Source organism: Mobula hypostoma, chromosome 15 (assembly GCF_963921235.1).
Source record: "Mobula hypostoma chromosome 15, sMobHyp1.1, whole genome shotgun sequence".
NCBI lineage: Eukaryota > Metazoa > Chordata > Chondrichthyes > Myliobatiformes > Myliobatidae > Mobula > Mobula hypostoma.
In genome coordinates, this window is record NC_086111.1 from 14,995,220 (window position 1) to 15,018,022 (window position 22,803).

Here is a 22,803-nt window from a genome sequence, read left to right on the forward strand (position 1 = left end):
ATTGCTAATTTATTCATGTATTTGAGGATCAGCAAACAGTAAATGAGCCAAATTAACAAATGTGTTGTTAGGAAACAACACAGACTGTAAGAAATGCTGTATTCTGTTCTTCACAGGATGTTATTGTATTGGCATATCTTTCTGTTGGTTGCAAATAAATGCAATAAACTGGTCCACTTGAGACACCATCATGTCAATGTGTTATAATCAAGGGAAAAGTACAAACTTTATCCCATTCCTGTCCTGGACCTGACATTTGCTGGAATGTAATTAATAATATATGGTAGAAATTGCTAATACAGGGTGTGTAATTTTAAGGTGATTGGAGGAAAGTATAGGGGTGGGATTCTCAGAAGTATGTTTTTTACACAGAGAGGTGGGTACGTGGAACACGCTGCCTAAGGTACTAGAGACAGATACATGAAGGCATTTAAGAGACTCTTAAGTACATGGATGATAGGAAAAAGTGAAGAGCTACGTAGGAGGGAATGGTTAGTTGGAGCTTAGAGTAGATTAAAAGGTTGGCAAAATATCTATGCTGTAATGTTCTAATTTTTGACCTAGAATTAATAATAAATCAACTTTCTAGCCTTAAAGTTTACATAAGCATTCATTTCTAATATATTTTACATGAGAATTCTGTTGTTACAACAGTATAATATCAGACTTATGAGTTGCTTCTTGTTCATAATCCTGATGGTGGGAAGTTGCGTGCAGGCTAATTGCATCTGTATTTTAATATAACAGAATGTACAGCATAGCCTGAATATTTGTGGAATAGATCTTTGAATAATTGATGTAGCGATTGTTGAGGAAGTAGTGAAAACAACCCTGAGTAGCTTTACACTTGAAGCAGATTACTCACTTCAACTTTGATGTTCATTCAATATTACTTGCATAAATAATGATCTACTTTATAAAAGATCAAGACAGAGTTCTTTGTGCAACCAATTTCATAAGAGGAAATGATTTTATACCAATAATAAATGTGTACCACATGTCTTATCAAAGCTTATAAAAATTTCCTCTTGAATTTGGAACTGAGGTTTAAGTTTTCTGAAACACACTATTCCAACTCCATGAGCATTTGCCCCTGTGGAAACTTACCTCTATCCTTAAAATAGCCCCAGCTCCAGTTCCCTCTGTGCAATACTTGGCCATGTTTCTGGAGCTGCTGCTTGCACTGTGATGACTGAGCAAGGGTATGTTTTATTAAACTGGGAAAAGACAATATTGAATTGCTTTTCCCACCTTCCTATCACAGTGAACAGGGAAGTCATTCTAACTGGCACTAGCAACGTGTTGGTTCCATGGAATTTATGAATCCTCATTGTGGTTGAGCCATTCCTGCATAGCTAATTTATTATTCCTCAACCCCATTCTCCTGTCTTCTCCCTGTAGCCTTTGACACCCTGACTAATTAAGAACTTATCAAGCTCTGCTTAAAATATACCCATTGACTTGTCCTCCACAGCCATCTGTGGCAATGAATTCCAAAGATTCACTACCCTCTAGCTGAAGAAATTTCTCCTCATCTTTGTTCTAAATGGACGTCTCTCTATAGGAAACATGCCTGTGCAGTATTCATAGGTTTCTATGAGATCTCTCCTTATTCTTTGAAACTCCAGCAAGTACAGACTCAGAGCCATCAAACTGTACTCATACATTCAAAATGCTGGAGGAACTCAGGAGGTCAGGCAGCACCTATGGAAAAAGCAAACAGTTAATGTTTTGGGCCGAGAGGCTTCATCAGGATTGGAAGAAAAGATGAGACATCAGTAAGAAGGTGGGGGATGGGAGGAAGAAGTAGGTGATAGGTGAAACTCGGAGAGGCAGGGTAAAGTAAAGAGCTGGGAAGTTGATTGGTGAAAGAGAGAAAGGACTGGAGAAGGAGGAATCTGATAGGAGAGGGTATAAGAAAATAGAAGAAAGGGACGGGGCATCAGAGGGAGGCAATGGGCAGGTACGGAGATAAGGTAAGAGAGAAACAGGAATGGTGAAGGGGAGGGCAGCAATTACCAGAAGTTAGAGAAATCAGTGTTCATGCTATCAGATTGGAGGCTACGTAGACGGAATATAAGGTGTTGCTCCTCCACCCTGAGTGTGGCCACATTGCAGCAGCAGAGGAGGCCATGGACTGACCTGTCAGAATGGGAATGAGAAGTAGAATTGAATTGGGTAGCCACTGGGAGATCCTGCTTTTTCTGGCAAAAATGGTCTCCTGTTTCTCGTTTAGGTGCTTGGCAAAGCAGTCTATTAATCTATGTCAGGTCTCGCCAATATACAGGAGGCCACACCGGGAACATCAAATACAGTAAATGGCTCGAGGTGTGTCCCCTCACCTGGAAGGACTGTATGGGGCCCTAAATGGTAGTGAGGGAAGAGGTGTAAGGGCAGGTGTGGCACTTACTCCACTTGCAAGGATAGATACCAGGAGGGAGATTAGTGGGGAGGGATGAATGGAGAAGGGAGCGATCCCTGCGCAAAGTGGAAAGTGGGGGGTGAGGAGGGAAAGATGTGCTTGGTGGTGGGATCCCATTGGAAATGGCGAAAGTTGTGGAGCATTATGTGCTCTCCACTCTCAACACTAACAGGATCTCACCATCAAACCTGTAGATAAAGAGGGGTGCTGCAGTAGTCTGGCTGACTGACCTCTACCTTGCTGAGACCAGGCAATAACTCTCAGACACCTCCTCTTACCCCCCGAGCAGGACTCCACTAAGGAGCGCCAAGCCATTGTCACCCACACCATCACTGGCTTATTAACTCTTGGGATCTCCCATTCACTGAGACCAACCTCATAGTTCCCTTACCCCGCACCTCCTGTTTCTAACTCCAACCCAAGAACCACAAACCTGCCTGTCCAGTAGGACCCATTGTTTCTGCTTGTTCTTGCTGCACTGAACTTATATCTGCATACCTCAACTTTTTTTTTATTCCCCTGATTCAGTCCCTTCCTATCTACATCTGTGACACTTCACACACACTGAATCTTTTCAATGACTTCATGTTCCGTGGTCCTGATCATCTCATTTTCACCATGGATGCCCAGTCCCTTTACACTGCCATCCCCCATCAGGAGGGCCATAAAGTTCTCCATTTCTTTCTGGACAACAAACCCCATCTGTTCCCCTCCACCACTACTTTCCTCCATCTGGCGGAACTGGACCTCACTCTCAATAATTTCTCCTTCAGCTCTTCCCACTTCCTTCAAACCAAAGGTGTAACCATGGGTACTCACATGGGTTCCAGCTTTGCCTGCCTTTTTATCAGCTATGTGGAGCAGTCTATGTTCCAAGCCTACAGCAGTATCACTCCCTAACTTCTCCTATGCTACATCAGTGACTGCATTGGTGCTGCTTCCTGCACCCATGCTGAGCTCGTCGACTTCATCCACTCTGCCTCCAACTTCCACCCTGCCCTCAAATTTACCTGGTCCATTTCTGACACCTTCCTCCCCTTGCTCAATCTCTCTGTCTCTTTCTCTGAAGATTGTTTACCTACTGATATCTTTTATAAACCCACTGATTCTCAAAACGACCTGGCCTATACCTCTTCCAACCCTGTCAATAGTAAAAATGCCATCCACTTCCTCAGTTCTACCTACTCCCTGCATCTGCTCTCAAGATGAGGCTTTTATTCCAGAACTAATAAGATGTCCTCCTCCTTCAAAGAAAGGGGCTATCCTTCCTGCACCCCACCAGGGATAGAGTTTCTCTTGTCCTCACCTACCACCCCACTAGTTCCACACCCAGCACATAATTTTTTGCAACTTCTGCCATCTCCAACAGGATCCCACCAGCAAGCATATTTTTCTCTCCCCCCAACTTTCCACTTTTCAAAGGATCACTACCTATGCGACTCCCTTCTCCATTCGTCCCTCCTGGTACTTAACCTCGAAAGAAGAACAAGTGCCACACCTGCCCCTACAACTTCTCCCTCACTACCATTCAGGGCCTCAAACAGTCCTTCCAGGTGAGGTGACACTTCACCTGTGATTCTGTTGAGGTCATTTACTGTCTCTGGTGCTCTTGGTGTGGCCTCCTGTATATTGGAGAGACCTGACGTAAATTAGGAGCCTGCTTTGCTGAGCACCTATGCTCCATCTGCCAGAAAAAGCAGAATATCTCAGTAGCCACCCATTTCAATTCTACTTCCCATTCCCATTCCAGCGAATCAGTCCATGGCCTCCTCTACTGTCGTGATGGGGCTACACTCAGGTTGGAGCAGCGACACCTTGTATTCCACCTGGGCTGCCTCCAACCTGATGGCATGAACTTCGATTTCTTTAACTTACGGTAATTGCCACCTACCACCCCCCCCCAACCTTCATCACTCCCCATTCCTGTTCCCCTCTCTTACCTTGTTTCCTCACCTGCCCATCACCTCCCTCTGGTGCTCCTCCCCCTTTTCTCTCTTCCATGGCCTTCTGACCTCTCCTATCAGACTCCCCCTTCTCCAGTCATTTGTCTCTTTCACCAATCAACTTCCCAGTTCTTTACTTAACCCCTCCTCCCCCCCAATTTCACCATCACCTACCCACATTCTTACTCTGACTTCTCATCTTTTTTCCAGTCCTGATGAAGGGTCTCGGCCCAAAATGTCGACTCTTTGCTCTTTACCATAGATGCTTCTTGTCCCGCTGAGTTCTTCCAGCATTTTGTGTGTGTTGCTTGGATTGCCAGCATCTACAGATTTTCTCGTGTTTGTGATTCTCCTCATACATTAACCCTTTCATCCCCAGAATCAATCAGCTCATCTTTTCTTAGATAACGGGCCCGAAACGGCTCACAATTTTTCAAGTTCAGTCTGACCAGTGCCTTATAAAGCCTCAGCTTGATAGCACATACACAATGCTGCAAGAACTCAGCAGGCAAAGTTTACTCTTTCCATAGATGCGGAGTTCCTCCAGCATTTTGTGTGTGTTGCATCTACAGATTTTCTCTTGTTTGTGATTGGACAATCTTGATATTGGTATATCTTGTCACTCTCACCTCACACCTTTAGAGGGTGGCATCGTAGCGTGGCTATGGCGTTGGCAATTACCGATCAAGGTTCAAGTCCCACCGCTGTCTTTAAAAAATGTGTTCATTCTCCCCATGATCACGTGAGTTTCCTCTTGGTGCTCAGATGGAAGAGTTTAACACTACCAAGCTGTAGAAATCATATTTTGTGTGACACGATAATCAACCCAAGCAAGAGACTGGATAACAGTAGTGTTACTCACATTCACTCACCTTTTTCTAGTTTTGCTGCATTCTCCCCACATTCACCCAGTCCCCAGTTTCTACCTCTAACCCACACACTAGGAGCAATTTACAGTGGCCAGTTAATCTACCAACCATATGGCTTTGAGTCTTTGGGATGTGGAAGGAAACTGGAGCACCCAAAGGAAAACAAACGCACACAGTCGCTGGAGAACATGCAAGCATGAGATTAGGATTGAAGATGTGCCTTTTGCACTGTGAGGCAGCTACTCTATTAGCTACATCATTGTGCCGTTTCATTTGGATTTTTAGAGGGTTTTGATCAGGAGGTTGGTTATCAGTAACAGAGAATTGATTATTGGACAGAAAACAGAGTGGGAATAAGTGGATGGTTCTTAGGTTGGCAAGATACGATTATGATACTACAGGGATCAGGGATCAGTGCTCAGGTCTGTGCTTTTCATGAGCAATGTCATCATTTTGGCCAAAGCAACAAGTGTCAATTTCATAGTCATAGTCATACTTTATTGATCCCCGGGGAAATTGGTTTTCGTTACAGTTGCACCAAAAATAATTAAATAGTAATAAAACTATAAATAATTAAATAGTAATATGTAAATTATGCCAGGAAATAAGTCCAGGACCAGCCTATTGGCTCAGGGTGTCTGACCCTCTGAGGGAGGAGTTGTAAAGTTTGATGGCCAAGGGCAGGAATGACCTCCTATGACTCTCTGTGTTGCATCTCAGTGGAATGAGTCTCTGGCTGAAGTTCCAAGAATGCTGATGGTGCAAAGCCAGGTGGGACTGTCAGCAGAGAGTAGGGTATGAGATAATTTCAATCACCTCAACTCTGAACTTATTCCACAACCTACATACTCATTTTCAAGGACCCTACAACTCATGTTCTCAGTGTGATTTATTTATTTATTTGGACATTAGGTTGTTTTGTATAGATCTTCATAAATTTTGTTAAATTCATCTTCCTGCATGAAAATCAATCTTAAGGGAGTATATGGTAACATATATACTCAGTACACTGACTTGCTAATACAAATATCTAATCAGCCAATTGTGTGGAAGCAACTCAATGCATAAAACCATGCAAATATGGTCAAGACCCAACATCAGAAAGGGTGAGAAATGTGATCGACGTGACTTTGACTGTGGAATGATTCTTGGTGCTAAACAGGGTGGTTTGAGTATCTCAGAAACTGCTGATTTCATGGGATTTTCTTGCACACTAGTTTCTAGAGTTTAATCTCGAGTTTAATGGCAGGATTGGTTCAAGTTGGCAGGAAGGCTACAGTAACTCAAATAACCACACATTGCAACAGTGGTGAGCAGACAGTCATCTCTAAACACACAACACATCAAAACACAAGTACAAGAGGTACCTAATAAAGTGGCCACTGTGTGTACGTACTTGGATAATAAATTGACTTTGACTTTCTAGGTGATATAGACAAATTGAGTGAGTGGACAAAAATATAGTGGATGCAGTAAAGGAAAGACACGTCGCATCTGGAGTTTCTCCGGTTAGCAGACAATTTCCCTCCACGTCTTTCTGACGTAGTGGGGAACCGCATACGAGGCAAGTTACAGCAGTGGTTTGCCATTGCCTTCTGCCGGATAAATTTCCAAAGAGGTCACCAGAAAAATGTGAAGCTATCCATTTGGTGCAATAGTTTTTAAATGGTGAGGGGTTGGGTCAGAAGGATCAGGATATCATTGAACACACATCACTGAATGCCAATAAGCAAATACAATAAGTAGTTAGGAAGGCAAGTACAGAAATAAAAATAATGATTTAATGTGGCTGAAGGACATTGTATAGAATTTAGGTCTGCTCAGTATCAGGTTCACTATGCCCGTTCCAAGGTTGGAAAATTTGCATTTTGAAACGAGATTTAGCAGGATGGGCCTATGTTCTCTGTCGTTTAGAAACATGAGAGGAGATTTCTTTGAAGCATGCACAATTCTCATGGGGCTTGGCAATATGGATGCAGGGAGTATAGATCTCCTCACTGGAGAGTCTAAAGTTGGGGCTTGCAGTCTCTGAAATAAGATAGGCACTTTAGGAATGAATTGAGAAGGTATTTCTTCCCACAGAAGATGATGAAACTATGAAACTCTTTAACCCTGAGGGTTGGCTAAGTCATTCAAACTAGGTGGATAAATCTCTGGCTGTCAATAGAATGACAGTGCAGGAAAATAGCACTGGGGTAGAGGACCAGCCATGATCTTAACGAATGATGGGGCCTATTCCTTTTCCAATATCTTATGTTGTTAATCAATTGCACTTAACCTTTGTTCTAATTCTGGAAACTGCTGCATTGATTTTGTCTTGTTTCTTGTGGCTCATTCTTTCCTACAAAAAATGCTTGTTGATTTTGCCAGAATAAGCTTTCATATTTTTATATATTTGTGAGAATTGTCATTACAGACCCTGAGGCATGACCTAGCTCTGTGTTTTATTGCTCTCACCTCATAACGATAGGTATTTTCAGTTATTTTGTATATTAATCTGATTTTACACAGTTGCTTTAGTAAAGATGCTGCATGATTTTCTACTGTAAAATTTAAGTCCATTCTAACTAGAAGATAAATGCTGTTGTTTCATGGATATTTGTGTTTATGTTTGACCATGGTGTAATGAGGTACTGTATAGTACCTTATGCAGTTGACTAAAGTTCGATGGCTTTGCTTATTTATGTCTTGTGGGAGCACCTAAGATCACACAGGGACTAATGTAAAGTTTGCACATGGCATAGTCTTTCGTAAAGTTGTGGTAGGTGAAGTTTTGGAAACAATCCGTTTCATAGCCTGCCTTAGGCCTTCAGGATTTAGGGCAGAGCACATAGTAGGAGCCCAGAGGTCATGGTCTCCCTCAATTCCATGCACAATCTTTATATCATGTGCTTCATTGGAACAGACATCTGTTACTTGAAAGTTAAATCTACCATTATGGGAGGTGTGTGTGTGGGGTGGGTGGGGGGGGGGCAGACATCCCACCTCTCCCGGAAGTTCCGGGAGTCTCTGCATATGAATAGTGGCTCCCCGATGCCTGCAAATTATATACAATATTACGGAAATCAATTTTTTTTGAGAGTGAGCAAGCGAGAGCGAGAGAGCGCACGAGCGAGAGAGGGAGAGTGCGAGAGCAAGCAAGCAAGAGCGCGAGAGAGAAATAGTCATAGTCATACTTTATTGATCCCGGGTGAAATTGGTTTTCGTTACAGTTGCACCATAAATAATTAAATAGTAATAAAACCATAATTAGTTAAATAGTAATATGTAAATTATGCCAGGAAGTAAGTCCAGGACCTATCGGTTCAGGGTGTCTGACCCTCCGAGGGAGGAGTTGTAAAGTTTGGTGGCCACAGGCAGGAATTACTTCCTATGACGCTCTGTGCTGCATCTCAGTGGAATGAGTCTCTGGCTGAATGTACTCCTGTGCCCACCCAGTACATTATGTAGTGGATGGGAGACATTGTCCAAGATGGCATGTAACTTAGACAGCATCCACTTTTCAGACACCACTGTGAGAGAGTCCAGATCCATCCCCACAACATCACTGGCCTTACAAATGAGTTTGTTGATTCTGAAAGCGAGAGTGCGCGAGAGACCACGAGAGAGAGAGTGAGTGAGAGCGCGCCGTGGCAGAGTGTTCCAGAAAATATAAAACGTACGTCACCCCAGACTACACTAAAGTGTACCCCTGCCTGATAGGGGTCAAAAATAATGACAGTGTTGCTCGCTGCACTGTTTGCAACAGTGACTTTTCTATTGCCCATGGTGGGTTAAGACTGTAAAAGACATGTTGAGGTGAGTTTAACAGGTGTCATTCGTTCATTAGCATAGCTAATGTTATTTAAACTAGCTGGCCAGCTGCTAAGGAACTACTCTATTGCAGGCATCCCACCTCTCCCGGAAGTCTCCTGCAAATTGATGGTGCTACCTCCCTGAATTGAGTTTTTGCAGGGTGGGATGTCTGGGGTGGTGTTATAGTAGCCATACATTACCTCGGCTTTCTTCTCGAAGTCAGATTGGAATTTACTGTCAAATGCAGAAGTACATGCATGCACAGGTGCAATGAAAATCTTACTTGCAGCATTATCGTAGGTTCAGGGCATCATATAGGCAACATCCAGAAAAAAAACAAAATACAGAGTAAACACAATTTTTACAGTAAAGAGCACAATTAAAACAAAAAAATGTCCATTTGTGCTAAGTAATCAAAGTGGCTGTAGTCACAAAAGATTCTGCAGATGCTGAAAATCCAGAGGAACGCACACAAAATGCTGCGGGTACTCAGCAGATCAGGCAGCATCAATGGAAAGAAATAACGTGTCGGTGTTTTGGGCCAAAGGTCTCAACTCTTTATTCTTTCCCATAGATGCTGCCTGACCTGCTCCGTTCTTCCGTCACTTTTTGTGTGTTAAAGTAATTAACACACAAAACGCAGTGTTGCTAAACTCTAGTGATGATGGCTGTGCCAGTTGGTTCAAGAATCGAGTAGTTGAAGGGAAGTAGCTGTTCTTGAACTTGTCAGACTTCAGGCTGCTGTACCTGCTACCTGACAGTGGCTGTGAGAAGATGGCACCTCTGCTCTCAAGCACTTCATCTGAATTACAAGACTGTTGAAGTTTCAGAGAGCCCAGATCTTAAAACCTTCTGACACAAACATGTGAGAAAATTTGCAAATGTTGGAAATCCAAGCAACGCACACAAAATACCGGAGGAACTCAGCTGGCCAGGCAGCATCTATGGAAAAGAAATACAGTTGATGTTTCAGGCCAAGACGCTTTGGCAGGACTGCACAAAAATCTTGCAGGTTTAGTTTATACGGTATAGCATAGTAGTGGTACAATAATATGCTGATTATATTATTGGACAAGGAACCAGATCCCAGGCCATGATCCAGAGACAATTTATCAGTAAACTTCGAACATACAGTATATCCATTTGGTGTGTAACCATTCACTTCATTGGATGTTTAAGTGATTGAAGTGTTTTAAGGAGGTTGTGCTGAAGCTAAGTGAAGGAATAGACATTAAACTTCAAATTCAGTAATCACCACATAAAAATCAGCAGTGATGTGTGTCCTATAGTATTTTGGACAAATGAATGGCCAAAATTGCATTGTCATTCCCAAGGATTTGCTTCTTTGCTGGTGTGAGGTATAGTCAATAACACTTGTAAATCACTGGAGGACTTTCAACAATTCCCAATGTTAATATAAATATAAATTGAACCCATCACAATACTTTTGCTCCTAATACCAGGGTAGTTTTATGACACCAATGCTGGATGGCTGCTCATTTTGCTCTTTACTGAATACTGCCAGATCCTGATGTTTTTGAGATCCAGAGTTTCTTCAGAAGCCAAGAATGAAACATAGAACTTGTTACTTATGTTCATTTTATTAGATGTTACAAGAACAAAGAAGAACAAGAAGAAGTGTTGAGAGAACAAAGAAAAGACCAGACTAAAAACTAGTCATGGTCTTCTCCTACCAGACTAGATATAACAGAAATTCTGGTGATTACTATTAATCCTATAAAATAGCTAGATTGAAGTAGCCTTCTAGAAAACTACAGAAGCAACTGAACCCTAATTACTAAGAAATTGACTGAACAATTACATATATATAGGTGGTTATATAAAAATATAAGCAAGCATAGCGAAGTTAAACTATAAGAAAAATAACAATTCTACACTGCAATCTAACAGTACCTAGTCAGCACAAGACTGTCATTCCCTTGAGCTGATGACAAACAGATGATACTTGAGAATCCATTAGTCCCACTAAACCTAAGTCATCAATCGCACTTTCATATCTCTTCTCCCTCCAGGAATACATTTAATTGATTTTGATCCTATTTTTACCTCACATTTTAGCTCACTATACTGACCATCACATACTCCCTGACAACTAAGGAGCCAAAATGCTCCTGTTGGCTTGCTTCCTTTACATACTTGACAGCTAATGTGTTTGAACTGAAATTCTTGAAAGGGGAGTGATGTGTCTAATATAGTTGATATCTGTTCCTTCTTTTATCATTTCAAGGTCTCGTACAATGTTTCATCTCTTGCTTCTTTCCAGGGTCCAACGAGGAACAGCTGTGCTCCTGGCTGACCCTTGCTTTCAGTTGCGATCAATACAGTACCTCCTCGGAGAAAATGAGCTCTCCTCTCTGGGAGCAACACCGACTGTGAAGAAACACTTCTCACTCCAAGCATGTGAGTATGAGTTCTTGCGCATAAGAACTAGACTTGTTACAACATAGAAAGTAGAAGTTCTGCTCCATATATCCTTCTGGAGAATCTGTAGGTATTTCCAGTTTATCTGTCTGAGAAAGGATATGTGGAAATTCTTTGCATTTTCATTTGATGTTGATTTCCAAACACCTTTCTATCACCATCAAGACACCAATTGGCAGCAAAGGTGGTTCAGCCATAGTTATCAGAGGATTAGATCAAAGTTATATGAAGTTGCCAAAAACAAACAGTGAACCTCTGATTGGGGAAAATGTCAGAACATGCAAAGAAACACTAAAGGCTGATTTATACTTGTGCATACTAGCTCCCGCCATAGCCTACGCAAGTGGCCTCTGCTGTTGTGAGCATTTATACTTTTGTACATTGGTGTGTCTACGTTGCTCTGCAATTCACCGTCAAAACGCTAGTTGGCGGTGGGGTTTCTATGCCACTGTGTTGAGTTTCTTCGTGTTGAAACTCAACACGAAGAAACTCAAACTTCAATCAATGGCGTCTGAAACTGAAGGATGGTGAATTTTCTGTGCTTGTCCGGCCACTGAGAGACATGGACGAGGAAATGCATTTCAAATATTTTCGGATGTCGGTAGGTAGATTTGACGATTTGGTTCATCGTCTCCAACCACTTATTTCGCATCAGTGTATGCACAGTATACTCAGAAACTGGCAATCACCATTCGAGTTTTAGCTTCAGGTGGAAGTCAACAGGCTGTAGCAGCTAGCTACAAACTGGTGTCAAGCACAGGGTCCTCCATAATTTCGGAGGTCTGTAAAGCCTTATGGAAAGCATTGCAGCCAGAGTTCCTTCCCTGCCCTTCAGTCGCCCAATGGGAAGCTATTGCAGCGAAGTAGGAAATGCGATGCTACCAAGCGGACCAATCACAGTTGTTTCGGTCTGCGTCGCCGCGACGCGTAGTTACATTTTGGGAGAGGTCACGTTAGGCTACAGCGTAGGGTTCGATATAGATACAGCATAAGGTTCGCAGCTACGGTGTACATTTGACACACAAGTATAAATCAGCCTTTAGGCTTACCAAATGCATATCTTAACACAAAAAAAACTAATTATATTATAGGTCTCTTATTGACTGACATAGGAGAAATTGTATTGAGAAATAAAGGAATACCAGAGAAGTTAAATGATTATTTTGTGTCAAAGAAAATGTAATAGAATTGATAAAATACTGCAGGCTTAAAGTGAATGGAAGGTGAAAGAATTAATGGAACTAAATGTTGCTATATTCCTGAAGTCCTGATTATCTGAATCCTTGGGTTTTGAAGGAATTTTTTTTATTGGATTCACTGATTGTCATCTTTCAAAATGTCATTGAGTTTGGATTAGTTCCTACAAATTGGAGGAAAACAGATGTTATCTTATGATTTTAAAAAACAAAAGAGAGAAAATGGAGACCAGTAGACAGTTAACCCAACATCAAGATTAGGGAAAGTGCTGAAATCAATTATTAAAGATTGTTTACAGAGCATTTATAAAACAACAATAATACATTAAGCAAGGTCAACATGAATTTATGAAAGAGTAGTCACATCTGACAAACCTATTAATTTGGTTGTAATGAGCAGAATAGATGAGAATAAACCAATTGACACAGTATCTTTGGACTTCCAAAAGACCTTTGATAAATTGCCACACAAGTGGGGTAATACAAGTGGGATTGGTATCCATTGAAAACAAATTAGCAATAATTTGTAATAATAAAACAAATTAGAAATGGTTTTTTTGTGGATTAAGAGTCTGTAACCAATCAGGTGCATTGGGAATCTGTGTTCGGGCTTGCGCTGTTCACCATCTATATCAGAGTAGGGGCTTAATAATGAGTAAGATGTAACATAGCTAATTGACCTTACAAAATGGGGTGGCATTTTGTATTGTGAATTGGATGCTGAGAGGCTTCTGGGGAATATGGGCAGGAACTGGTACTTGGGATATAATTTAGGGGGAAAAAAATCACTTTGTCAGAAAACTTTTAAGATTTTAAATAGTGGGAGATTGCAAGCTGCTGTTCAGAGGGACCTGTTTTTCTTGCACATCTATCTCTGAAAGCTACCATCTTGTTAGGAGGGCAAACAATATGTCAGTCTTTACTGCAAGAGGATTCAAATATCTAAACCAGAGCATCTCAACACCAGATACATAAAGCTCAGGAGAGAGCACATCTGGAATATTATTTATAGCCATGTTCTTGTTACCTAAGGATTTACTCTCATTAAAGATTCACCAGATTGATTTGAGTGATGGTGGCTTGGTCATATCAGTGGAGAGTAAGCAGACTGTGCTGACGCTGTCTAGAGTTTAGAAGAATGGGAGACAATCTCATTGAAATGTAGAAAATTGTCATAGTGATTAACAGAGTAGATATGAAGTTGAGGTATCTCTGCATGGTGATTCTAGAACCGGGGCTTCACTCTTAGAATTAGGGGTAAGCCATTGAGAACAGAGATAAAAGGAGATTACTTAACCTAAAGGATAGTGAATTAGCATTCACCACCCAATGCAGCTGTGGAGGCTCGATGGCTATGCATATTCAGTACCAGGATGTTTATGTATTAAGGTATCAAGAGATGTAGGATTATATAGAACATAGAACATTACAGTATAGTACAGACTCTTTGGCCCATGATGTTGTGCCGACCTTTTAACCTATCTGAATTTGTTAAATGCCCTGAATTTATCTGCCAGTGCCATCACCCCTGGTAAGGCATTCCACACACTCACCACTTACTTTGTAAAGATCTTACCTCTGACAACCCCCCTATACTTTCCTCTAATTTCCTTAACATTATACCTCCTGGTATTAGCCATTTCCACCCTGGGAAAAAGGTCTGTAGCTATCTGTTTGATCTATGTCTCTTATCATCTTGTACACCTCTATCAAGTCACCTTGCATCCTCCTAACTTGCTCAACCTATCCTCATAAGACAAGGGGCTAGCAAGAGGAGTGCTGTTGAGGTAAAACATCATCCATGATCTTTCAGAATGATAGTGAGGGGCTGAATGGCATAGACCTGCTTCTATTCTTATGTTGTATTGTGATGAAATGGTCTCCACTTAGCTGGGTGAGAACAGTTCTGGCAGCACTCACAGAACAGCCCACTTGATTGACACCTGATCTACCACCTTCATTCCAGCTAGTGTTCTCCATAGCTGAAGAGTATCTCAGGTACAAATTGGATTATGTCGCTCACTCCGACAGCATCTCCCCGCTGCATTTTGAGTCAGACAGCATCTGACTCAGCCTTTCCATAATCAAGCACTTTGCTTGATGAATGACTGCCAACACTCGAAGATGGAATGATAGCCACTAGAAAAAGCTTTTGTCACCCTTATGTCACTATCTTTTTCGAGGAAAAGTGAGGCATAAACAATTTAAAACAATGCAGAACATTGTCTAGTCGGTTTTGTTTGAATCTTGTGTATGGGATTTTTTTCTGGGAGATTGAGAGGTGATCTTACAGAGGTCCGTAAGAATCATGAGGTGCCTGGATAGGGTGGATGCTCTCAGTGTTTTTCCCGAGGATAAGAATCAACAACTATAAGGTGAGAGCTGAAAGATTTTATAGGAACTTGAGGGACAGCTTTTTTATACTAAGGGTGGTATGTATGTGGAATGAACTGCCAGAGGAAGCAGCTGAGGCAGGTACAATAACAACTTTTAAAAGACATTTAGATAGGTAGGTACATGAATAGGAAAAGGTTTAGAAGGTTATGGGCTAAACATGAGCAAATGGAGGTAGGTTGGAATGGATGGACATGGACCTATTGAGCTGAAGGACCTGTTTCTGTGCTGTATGACTGTGACTCTCGCCCCGGACTTCAAGGCAGGTTCGAATCCAGCCGGCTCCTTACATGCTTTCCATCCGTGCTGGGTTGAGCGTCAAAACTGCTCCAGGAACAGCAAGGTGGCCACCCGATGCACCTCAAGGCACGGAAAGGAACAACAGTGACTGTGACTCTGTGTGATGGTTTTCTGACATAGAAGGTAGTGAGAACAGAAAGGTCCTTTGCCTCAGGATCAAGCCCGGTTTAGACTGCTTTCTTTAACAAGAAGTTATTGATTCTTGCAAGTAAAAGTTTCCTGTTTTTACAGGCCTGGTTCCTGGTGTTGGTAATGAGTGAATGGGCCCTGCCATTTGACAGGCAGAAAACCTATTGCCAAGTGTTGGGCACAGTAGCTCTTAATCAAAGCAGGCAGGAGACTTAAACAGGAAATTACAGTTGATCTGAGCTGGCTGATGAAGGAACCTGTGACTTCTGTTCTTACTGCAGCAGTCTCCAGCCCGTTGCACATCCCCACCAGCACCACAATGTAAATGCAAGTCTTTTTTTTTTACAACAGTTCAGAACAGCTCTGTCTATTAACAAAAAGGCAACACAGGGATGTTTATTCATTGTGATTATGAAATACTGCATTAAACCTGACCCGATACTGGACTAGAATGTAGTGAACCTCTCTTAAACGCTCTCGCTCAGTAGAGAGCATGAGTACTGAATTCAGTACACATTCCTGCCACTGCCATCTTCAGGGTTCCATTTCCTAATCCAGTGAAGATTCATCCAGGCTCCCCTGCAAGCCACTACCACTGCCTCCATGGCTCCATGGCCACCTCAGCTTTTGGGACCTCTGCACCACCTCCTGCACCCCAGTCCTGGTTCAAGGAGCCAACTGCAGACACAGTGCTGTTCTTCAGTGGGCTGGTAGAAGGGAAGTGTCTGTCGTTGCTCAGATGTCTATAGGACAAATGTTGTCCTGTAGTCATTCATCCCAGGCCTGACTGCTCGTATATGTCTGCACTGTCCTGACCAAGTAGGAGCAAATGATCATCTATGGCATTGTTGCCATGTAAACGTAGCAACGATAAAACACACTTTGCCTAGTATCAATACTACTTTAATAATTGTGATTAGTTTAAACAACACAATGAGTCACTAGTGTTCAGTTCTTTAACTCTTTCGTTTCAGAATCCTGAAACTCAACTCTTCAGTTACACAAGCAACACACATCAAAGTTGCTGGTGAACGCAGCAGGCCAGGCAGCATCTTCAGTGACACAACTCTTTACAAAACTTATTCCCTGTATTCAGATATAACTCACTCTTGATGAACCAGCCAAGGGCTCAGTCTTCTCAAGTTCTTCTCTGAGTCCTTAACTCTGGGTCTTCCTGAGAGGTTGGTCTCTGGAGTCGCTGTTATCGCATAAAGCAGATTTTTAAACATTTTCTCATATACCTTTCAGAATTGCTTAAATCTTTATAGCCAATCATACAATTATAATTTTATTCTTATCCATATAAATTTGTCTTTTGCTAACTGCCTAAAAGTGAGGTAAATTTATTATTATAAAAGTACATATATGTCACAACATAAACCCTGAGATTCATTTTCTTCGGAGCTTACGCAGTAAATCCAAGAAACTTAACAGAATTAATGAAAGGAAGCACCAAACAGGACGGACAAACGGCAAATGTGCAAAAGTCAACAAATTGTGCAAATATAAAAGAAAAACTAAGTAATGTCACGTACCCCATGACGGGTTAACAAACCAGCGGAGATGGAAAGCACTTTGGAGTCCAGTATTGCTATTAACTAATAATATTTATTAGTAACTACGCAATACAGTAATATAAATGTGGATAAATCAAACAGGTTAGCAATGATTATATATAAGTAAGTAAATCAGTAAGTGTGGAAATATATGAAAAACCAAGCTTCTTTAAGTCTAGGGGTAAGTAGATACAATCTTACGATGATGAATGAAGTTCAGTTCAGTTCGTGGTTTTGAGTTGAGCAGTGATGGAGGGAGAGAGAGAGAGAAAGAGAGGGGGAGAGATTTGAGTCTTCAGTTGAGCTGACACCATCGATCTTCTTGTTGTCCTCTGAAATCCTTTAAAAGTCACCGACTGTGACCAGAACAAAGGGGACCATTTCTCTGTGGTGGAATCATCAACCCAGGCAAGGGTGGACACATGGACAACTCCCCACCAGTCACTCCCTTTTCACACTGCAAGAGCTACTGATCAACCCACCTGATCGATCCTCCAAAAAAAACCCTACTTTTTCTGTGGGCACAACAAAGCTCATTCAGTGTCCAAAAACATGTGCCTGAAGTCTATCATCTGACCTCCTATTTATCTCACCGTACTGAGTACCAACTGTCTCTCAAATAACTCCTCCTTCCCTTCTCTGTGTAAGAATGCACTAGCAAGCCATGTCCTCGGAGAAAGTATAAACAACCTCCCTCAGTCACCATAGCGACTTACGAACTTCTCGGTGCTTTCTCTCTCCAACTCAGCAGAAATCCAAAAGTTCCTCGTGCCTTAAAGTGACAGCCCAAAAGTTATTCTTCGTCTCTCTCTCCCTCTTTTCAGAACCAGATATCGGTGTTAAATACCTCTCTCTCGCTCTCTCTTTTCAAAAGCACAGTTCATAGGGGTAATCGAGCACAGTTTATAGGGGTAATTCAGGACCCCGTCACAGTAATAATAATAAAAAAAAATTGACAACATGCGATGAAGAGTCCTTGAAAGTGAATTTGCAGGTAGTGGGAACATTTCAGTGATGGGGCAAGTGAAGTTATCCCACTGATTCAAGAGCCTGACGGTTGAGGGGTAATAACTGTTCCTGAACCTGGTGGTGTAGATCCTGAGGCTCCTGTACCTCCTTCCTGATGATGGCAGAGAGAAGAAAATGTGGCTTGGGTCCTTGATGGATGCTGCTTTCCCATGACAGCGCTTCATCTAGATGTGTTCAGTGGTGGGAAGGCCTTTATGTAGGATTAAAAAATCCACTACTTTTTGTAGGATTCCTAGAATTCTTGCTAGCATCATTCCTCAGTTACTTCAACCATCAGTTCCTGCCTTTGCAGTCTCTTCCACAAAGTGCCAGTGCAAGGTTATCATAATCTGTTTCTTCATGTTGATACTGACCAGGTGTTGACCATATCCCTCTCCCCCCTCTCCCTATCCCTCTCCCCCTCCCCCTAACCCCCTTCATCCTAGCCCCCCTCCCCCTCTCCCCCCTACCCTCCTATTTCTCCCCTTCCCCTCCCAGTGCCTGTTGGGATACTCAAAACCACTCTGGCTGATACAGCACCCTGAAGTTTGTGCCTGGCATGTCTTATTGGGCAATGTTCTTGTGTTTGATTTAGAAGTTTGTGGAGTTAATCTTAAGACTTGGAGTCATTATCCAAATTCACGCTCCCTTTCAGGATCTACAGATGTGCTGTACTGCCACTGTTGCTGGGCCAGTTTGGTAACTGTGAAGGATTCCATTGAAGAGCAAAATGTATCCTGGTTGATACCCCTCATTGAATACCTAAAACATGTGTGATGATAATTTTCTCAGTTCTCTTTGAGGTACCTAGCTCTGTTCAAATTGGGTGCTTTATCATATATCACAGTAATGATCATAAAATTCACTTGAATGGTTTGGAATGTCCTGTATTTGTGACATAGAAGTCTTGAAAGGATGAGAAATTATTTTTAAAATGTTGCATGTATTATCTGAGCAAGAAGAAAGGTGTGCAGCTTCTTTGAAATGTCCATACTGGCTGTTGCTAGCTTGTGAAATTCCTTAGGCGCCACTCGATATTCATTTTTCTCTGTGTGTTGTTCAATGGGCAGGAACAGACTGAGTGAGCCAGGGCTTTTCTCTTTGGAGCGAAGGAGAGTAAGAGCTGACAAGATGATAAGAGGCATATTGTAGATTAAATAAATATTCAGAGACCTTTCCCCAGGGTGGAAGTGATTAAATGGAGTATAATTTTAAGGTGATTGGAGGAAAGTATTTGGGGGGATGTCAGAGGTAAGTTTTTTTTACACAGAGTGGTGAATGTGTGAACTGTTCTGCCGAGGGGGTAGTAGAGGCAGATGCATTAGGGGCATTTAATAAACTTTTAGACAGGCACATGGATGATAGAATAATGGAGGGTTATGTAGGAGAGAAGGGTTAGATTGATCCTGAAAGGTTGGTATAACATCATGGGCTGAAATGCTTGTACTGTGCTATAATGTTCTGTGTTCTAAGTTTGTTGTGAGGAAAATGCAGGGGTATAGGATGTGCCAGTATCTGCTGACTAATTTCCAAATTTTGTTGGGAAATGCTCCTAGAACTGTGCCCCTAGAACAGTCCAGTCCTGCCGAAGGGTTTTGGCTTGAAACATCACCAGTGCTCTTTTCCATAGACGCTGCCTGGCGTGCTGAGTTCCTCCAGCATTTTGTGTGTGTTGCTCGGATTTCCAGCATCTGCAAATTTTCTCTTGTTTGAGATTAGAACCGTGCCCAGCATTTTTTGCTCCGGGAGGAATTGCTGTATGTTGCACATGACACTCTGATTCACAGCCACCTTGGAGCTCAGCAGGATTGGGCAAGGAGGAGTCAGAATGCTACATATAAAAAGAAACACTCAAGTTCAGTAAACTTTTTTCATCTGTTTAAAGATTTATCGGGGTAAGATAGGAGGCAAAAGCTGAACAATATAAACTGCAACTGAAGTTTGCGTTTACGTGACATCTAGGAGGCAGCAGAAATGCAAGTATTTATCAAGGGTATTACCAATCAAATATTGATGCCAAGCCACAGGGATCTATTAGGAAAGCTGAACATAAGCTTGGTGAAAGAGTTAGGTTTTGCGTGGGATCTTAAAACAGGAGAAATGAGGCAGGAGGAGCATGTTGGGAATCCAGCACTTGGGAATAAAAGCCTAGAAGACTATGCTAGAGGATTAATCAGGGCTCCACAGTTTGTCAGACATTGGCTGCTTAATGTACTCATTGGGCCATAGAGGTATTTGAAAATAAGGATGATGATTTTAAAATAGAGCCAGTGTGTGTCAGAAAGCAAAGATGAATAAGACATTATGCCAGTTAAAGTTTGGAGAGCAGTTTGTCTAATTTGGAAGATGGGAGGCTAGCCAGGAGAGTACAGAAATGGAGGAGAGGAAGTAAAGGCATGGATAACATTTCAGCAGTGATAAGCTGAGGCAAGGTCAGGGTAGAGAGATGGTACAGAGGAGGACAGAAGGCATTCTGAGGAATGAAATGGATCTGTGGCTGGAGGCTCAGCTATGGTACCAGGGTCACAGACAATCTAATTCCACATCAGGCTGTTGACAGCGATGGAGCCAACGGTTAGGGAATGGAAAGTGTGGTTGGAGAAAATTCCTGTTCATCTGGAGTTAATGTCAGCAAGAAGAGTGTCCAATTCGAGATGCTAACTGATGTTCCAGAGCAATCATATCTGGAAAAGTAATAGGACAGGCCTGAGAATAGATTTCCGGGGACACCAGAGTCAGTTATGTGTGAAGATATGCCATTGCAGGTCATTCTGTGGTTAAACCAGACAGATTACACTGTAAACCTGAGAATAAGATCACTCTTATCCAGCTATATGAGAGAAAAGCTATAGAATCATAGAATCAATCTGCTCAGGAATGGACCTTTGTCTGTGTTGTGCCAATGGTTTTACCAGTCTATGCTGATCCCATTTTCCTGCATTAGGCTTGTATCCCTCCTTAGCTTTCATATCCAAGTATAGTATATGTCCAAATTTGTTTTAAACGCTTATTGTATTTGCCTCTACCACCCGATAACCATTATTTTTGGCGTGAGAAACGTAGCCTACCCAAGTTAGCTCCAGACTCCTCAGCCAAGGATAACATCTTCCCTGCACTTAGCCTGTTCAAGCCTATAAGAATTTAGTATCAAGTTTGTATGAATTTGTTTCAGTGTTCAAAAACATACAGGTTGGGTGGTAATGTGTCAGATTTAATTTTTCCTACAAAATTAAATTTTGTAGACAAAGCATACCCAAATTCTGATATATTGTTGAGTAGATGCTCATGATGTAACTGTACTGGAACGCCTTGGCTGAAGGCACACCTGGATGCACGATGGTGAGAGTGTGGAACAAGTTGCCAGTGGAAGTAGTTTCAATTTCAATGTTTACAGTGTTCTGTAGTACAGCTGGCATGTTGTCTGGTCTCATGGTCTTTGCTGCATCCAGCTGTTCCTTTATTGCACCTGGAGTGAACTGGACAGGTTGAAAATTGGCTTCTATGATGGTGGGGGTTTCAGTGAATGGTAGTACACTGAGGACTGCGTAGAACAAGGGGATCTGGGAATACAGATCCATAATTCCTTGAAAGTGGTGTCACAGGTAGACAGGCTCGTAAAGAGAACTTGCCAGATTGGCCCTCATAAATCAAAATACTGAGTACAGGAGTTGGGACGTTATTGTGAAGTTGTATAAACATAGAAACATAGAAAATAGGTGCAGGAGTAGGCCATTCGGCCCTTTGAGCCTGCACCGCCATTTAGTATGATCATGGCTGATCATCCAACTCAGAACCCTGCACCAGCCTTCCCTCCATACCCCCGATCCCTTTAGCCACAAGGGCCATATCTAACTCCCTCTTAAATATAGCCAATGAACTGGCCTCAACTGTTTCCTGTGGCAGAGAATTCCACAGATTCACCACTCTCTGTGTGAAGAAGTTTTTCCTCATCTCGGTCCTAAAAGGCTTCCCCTTTATCCTTAAACTGTGACCCCTCGTTCTGGACTTCCCCAACATCGGGAACAATCTCCCTGCATCTAGCCTGTCCAATCCCTTTGGAATTCTATATGTTTCAATAAGATCCCCCCTTAATCTTCTAAATTCCTGCGAGTTTAAGCCTAGTCGATCCAGTCTTTCTTCATATGAAAGTCCTGCCATCCCAGGAATCAATCTGGTGAACCTTCTTTGTACTCCCTCTATGGCAAGAATGTCTTTCCTCAGATTAAGGGACCAAAACTGCACACAATACTCCAGGTGTGGTCTCACCAAGGCCTCGTACAACTGCAGTAGAACCTCCCTGCTCCTGTACTCGAATCCTCTCGCTATAAATGCCACCATACCATTCGCCTTTTTCACCGCCTGCTGTACCTGCATGCCCACTTTCAATGACTGGTGTACAATGACACCCAGGTCTCGTTGCACCTCACCTTTTCCTAATCGGCCACTATTCAGATAATAATCTGTTTTCCTGTTCTTGCTACCAAAGTGGATAACCTCACATTTATCCACATTAAATTGCATCTGCCATGAATTTGCCCACTCACCTAACTTATCCAAGTCACCCTGCATCCTCTTAGCATCCTCCTCGCTAACACTGCCGCCCAGCTTCGTGTCATCCGCAAACTTGGAGATGCTGCATTTAATTCCCTCATCTAAGTCATTAATATATATTGTAGACAACTGGGGTCCCAGCACTGAGCCTTGCGGTACCTCACTCGTCACTGCCTGCCATTCTGAAAAGGTCCCATT

At 42.2% G+C, this 22,803-nt stretch overlaps 1 protein-coding gene across 3 annotated transcripts in view; it reads left to right on the forward strand.

Moving 5' to 3' along the window:
* The window catches only part of LOC134356709 (E3 ubiquitin-protein ligase RNF123), a 435,173-nt gene that overhangs the window by 370,227 nt on the left and 42,143 nt on the right, over positions 1 to 22,803 (forward strand). For all 3 annotated transcript variants that reach the window (XM_063067762.1, XM_063067763.1, XM_063067761.1), the window contains one exon: positions 11,314 to 11,450. In XM_063067762.1, the coding sequence (XP_062923832.1) occupies positions 11,314 to 11,450 (137 nt within the window). The remainder of the gene's footprint in view (positions 1 to 11,313; positions 11,451 to 22,803) is intronic.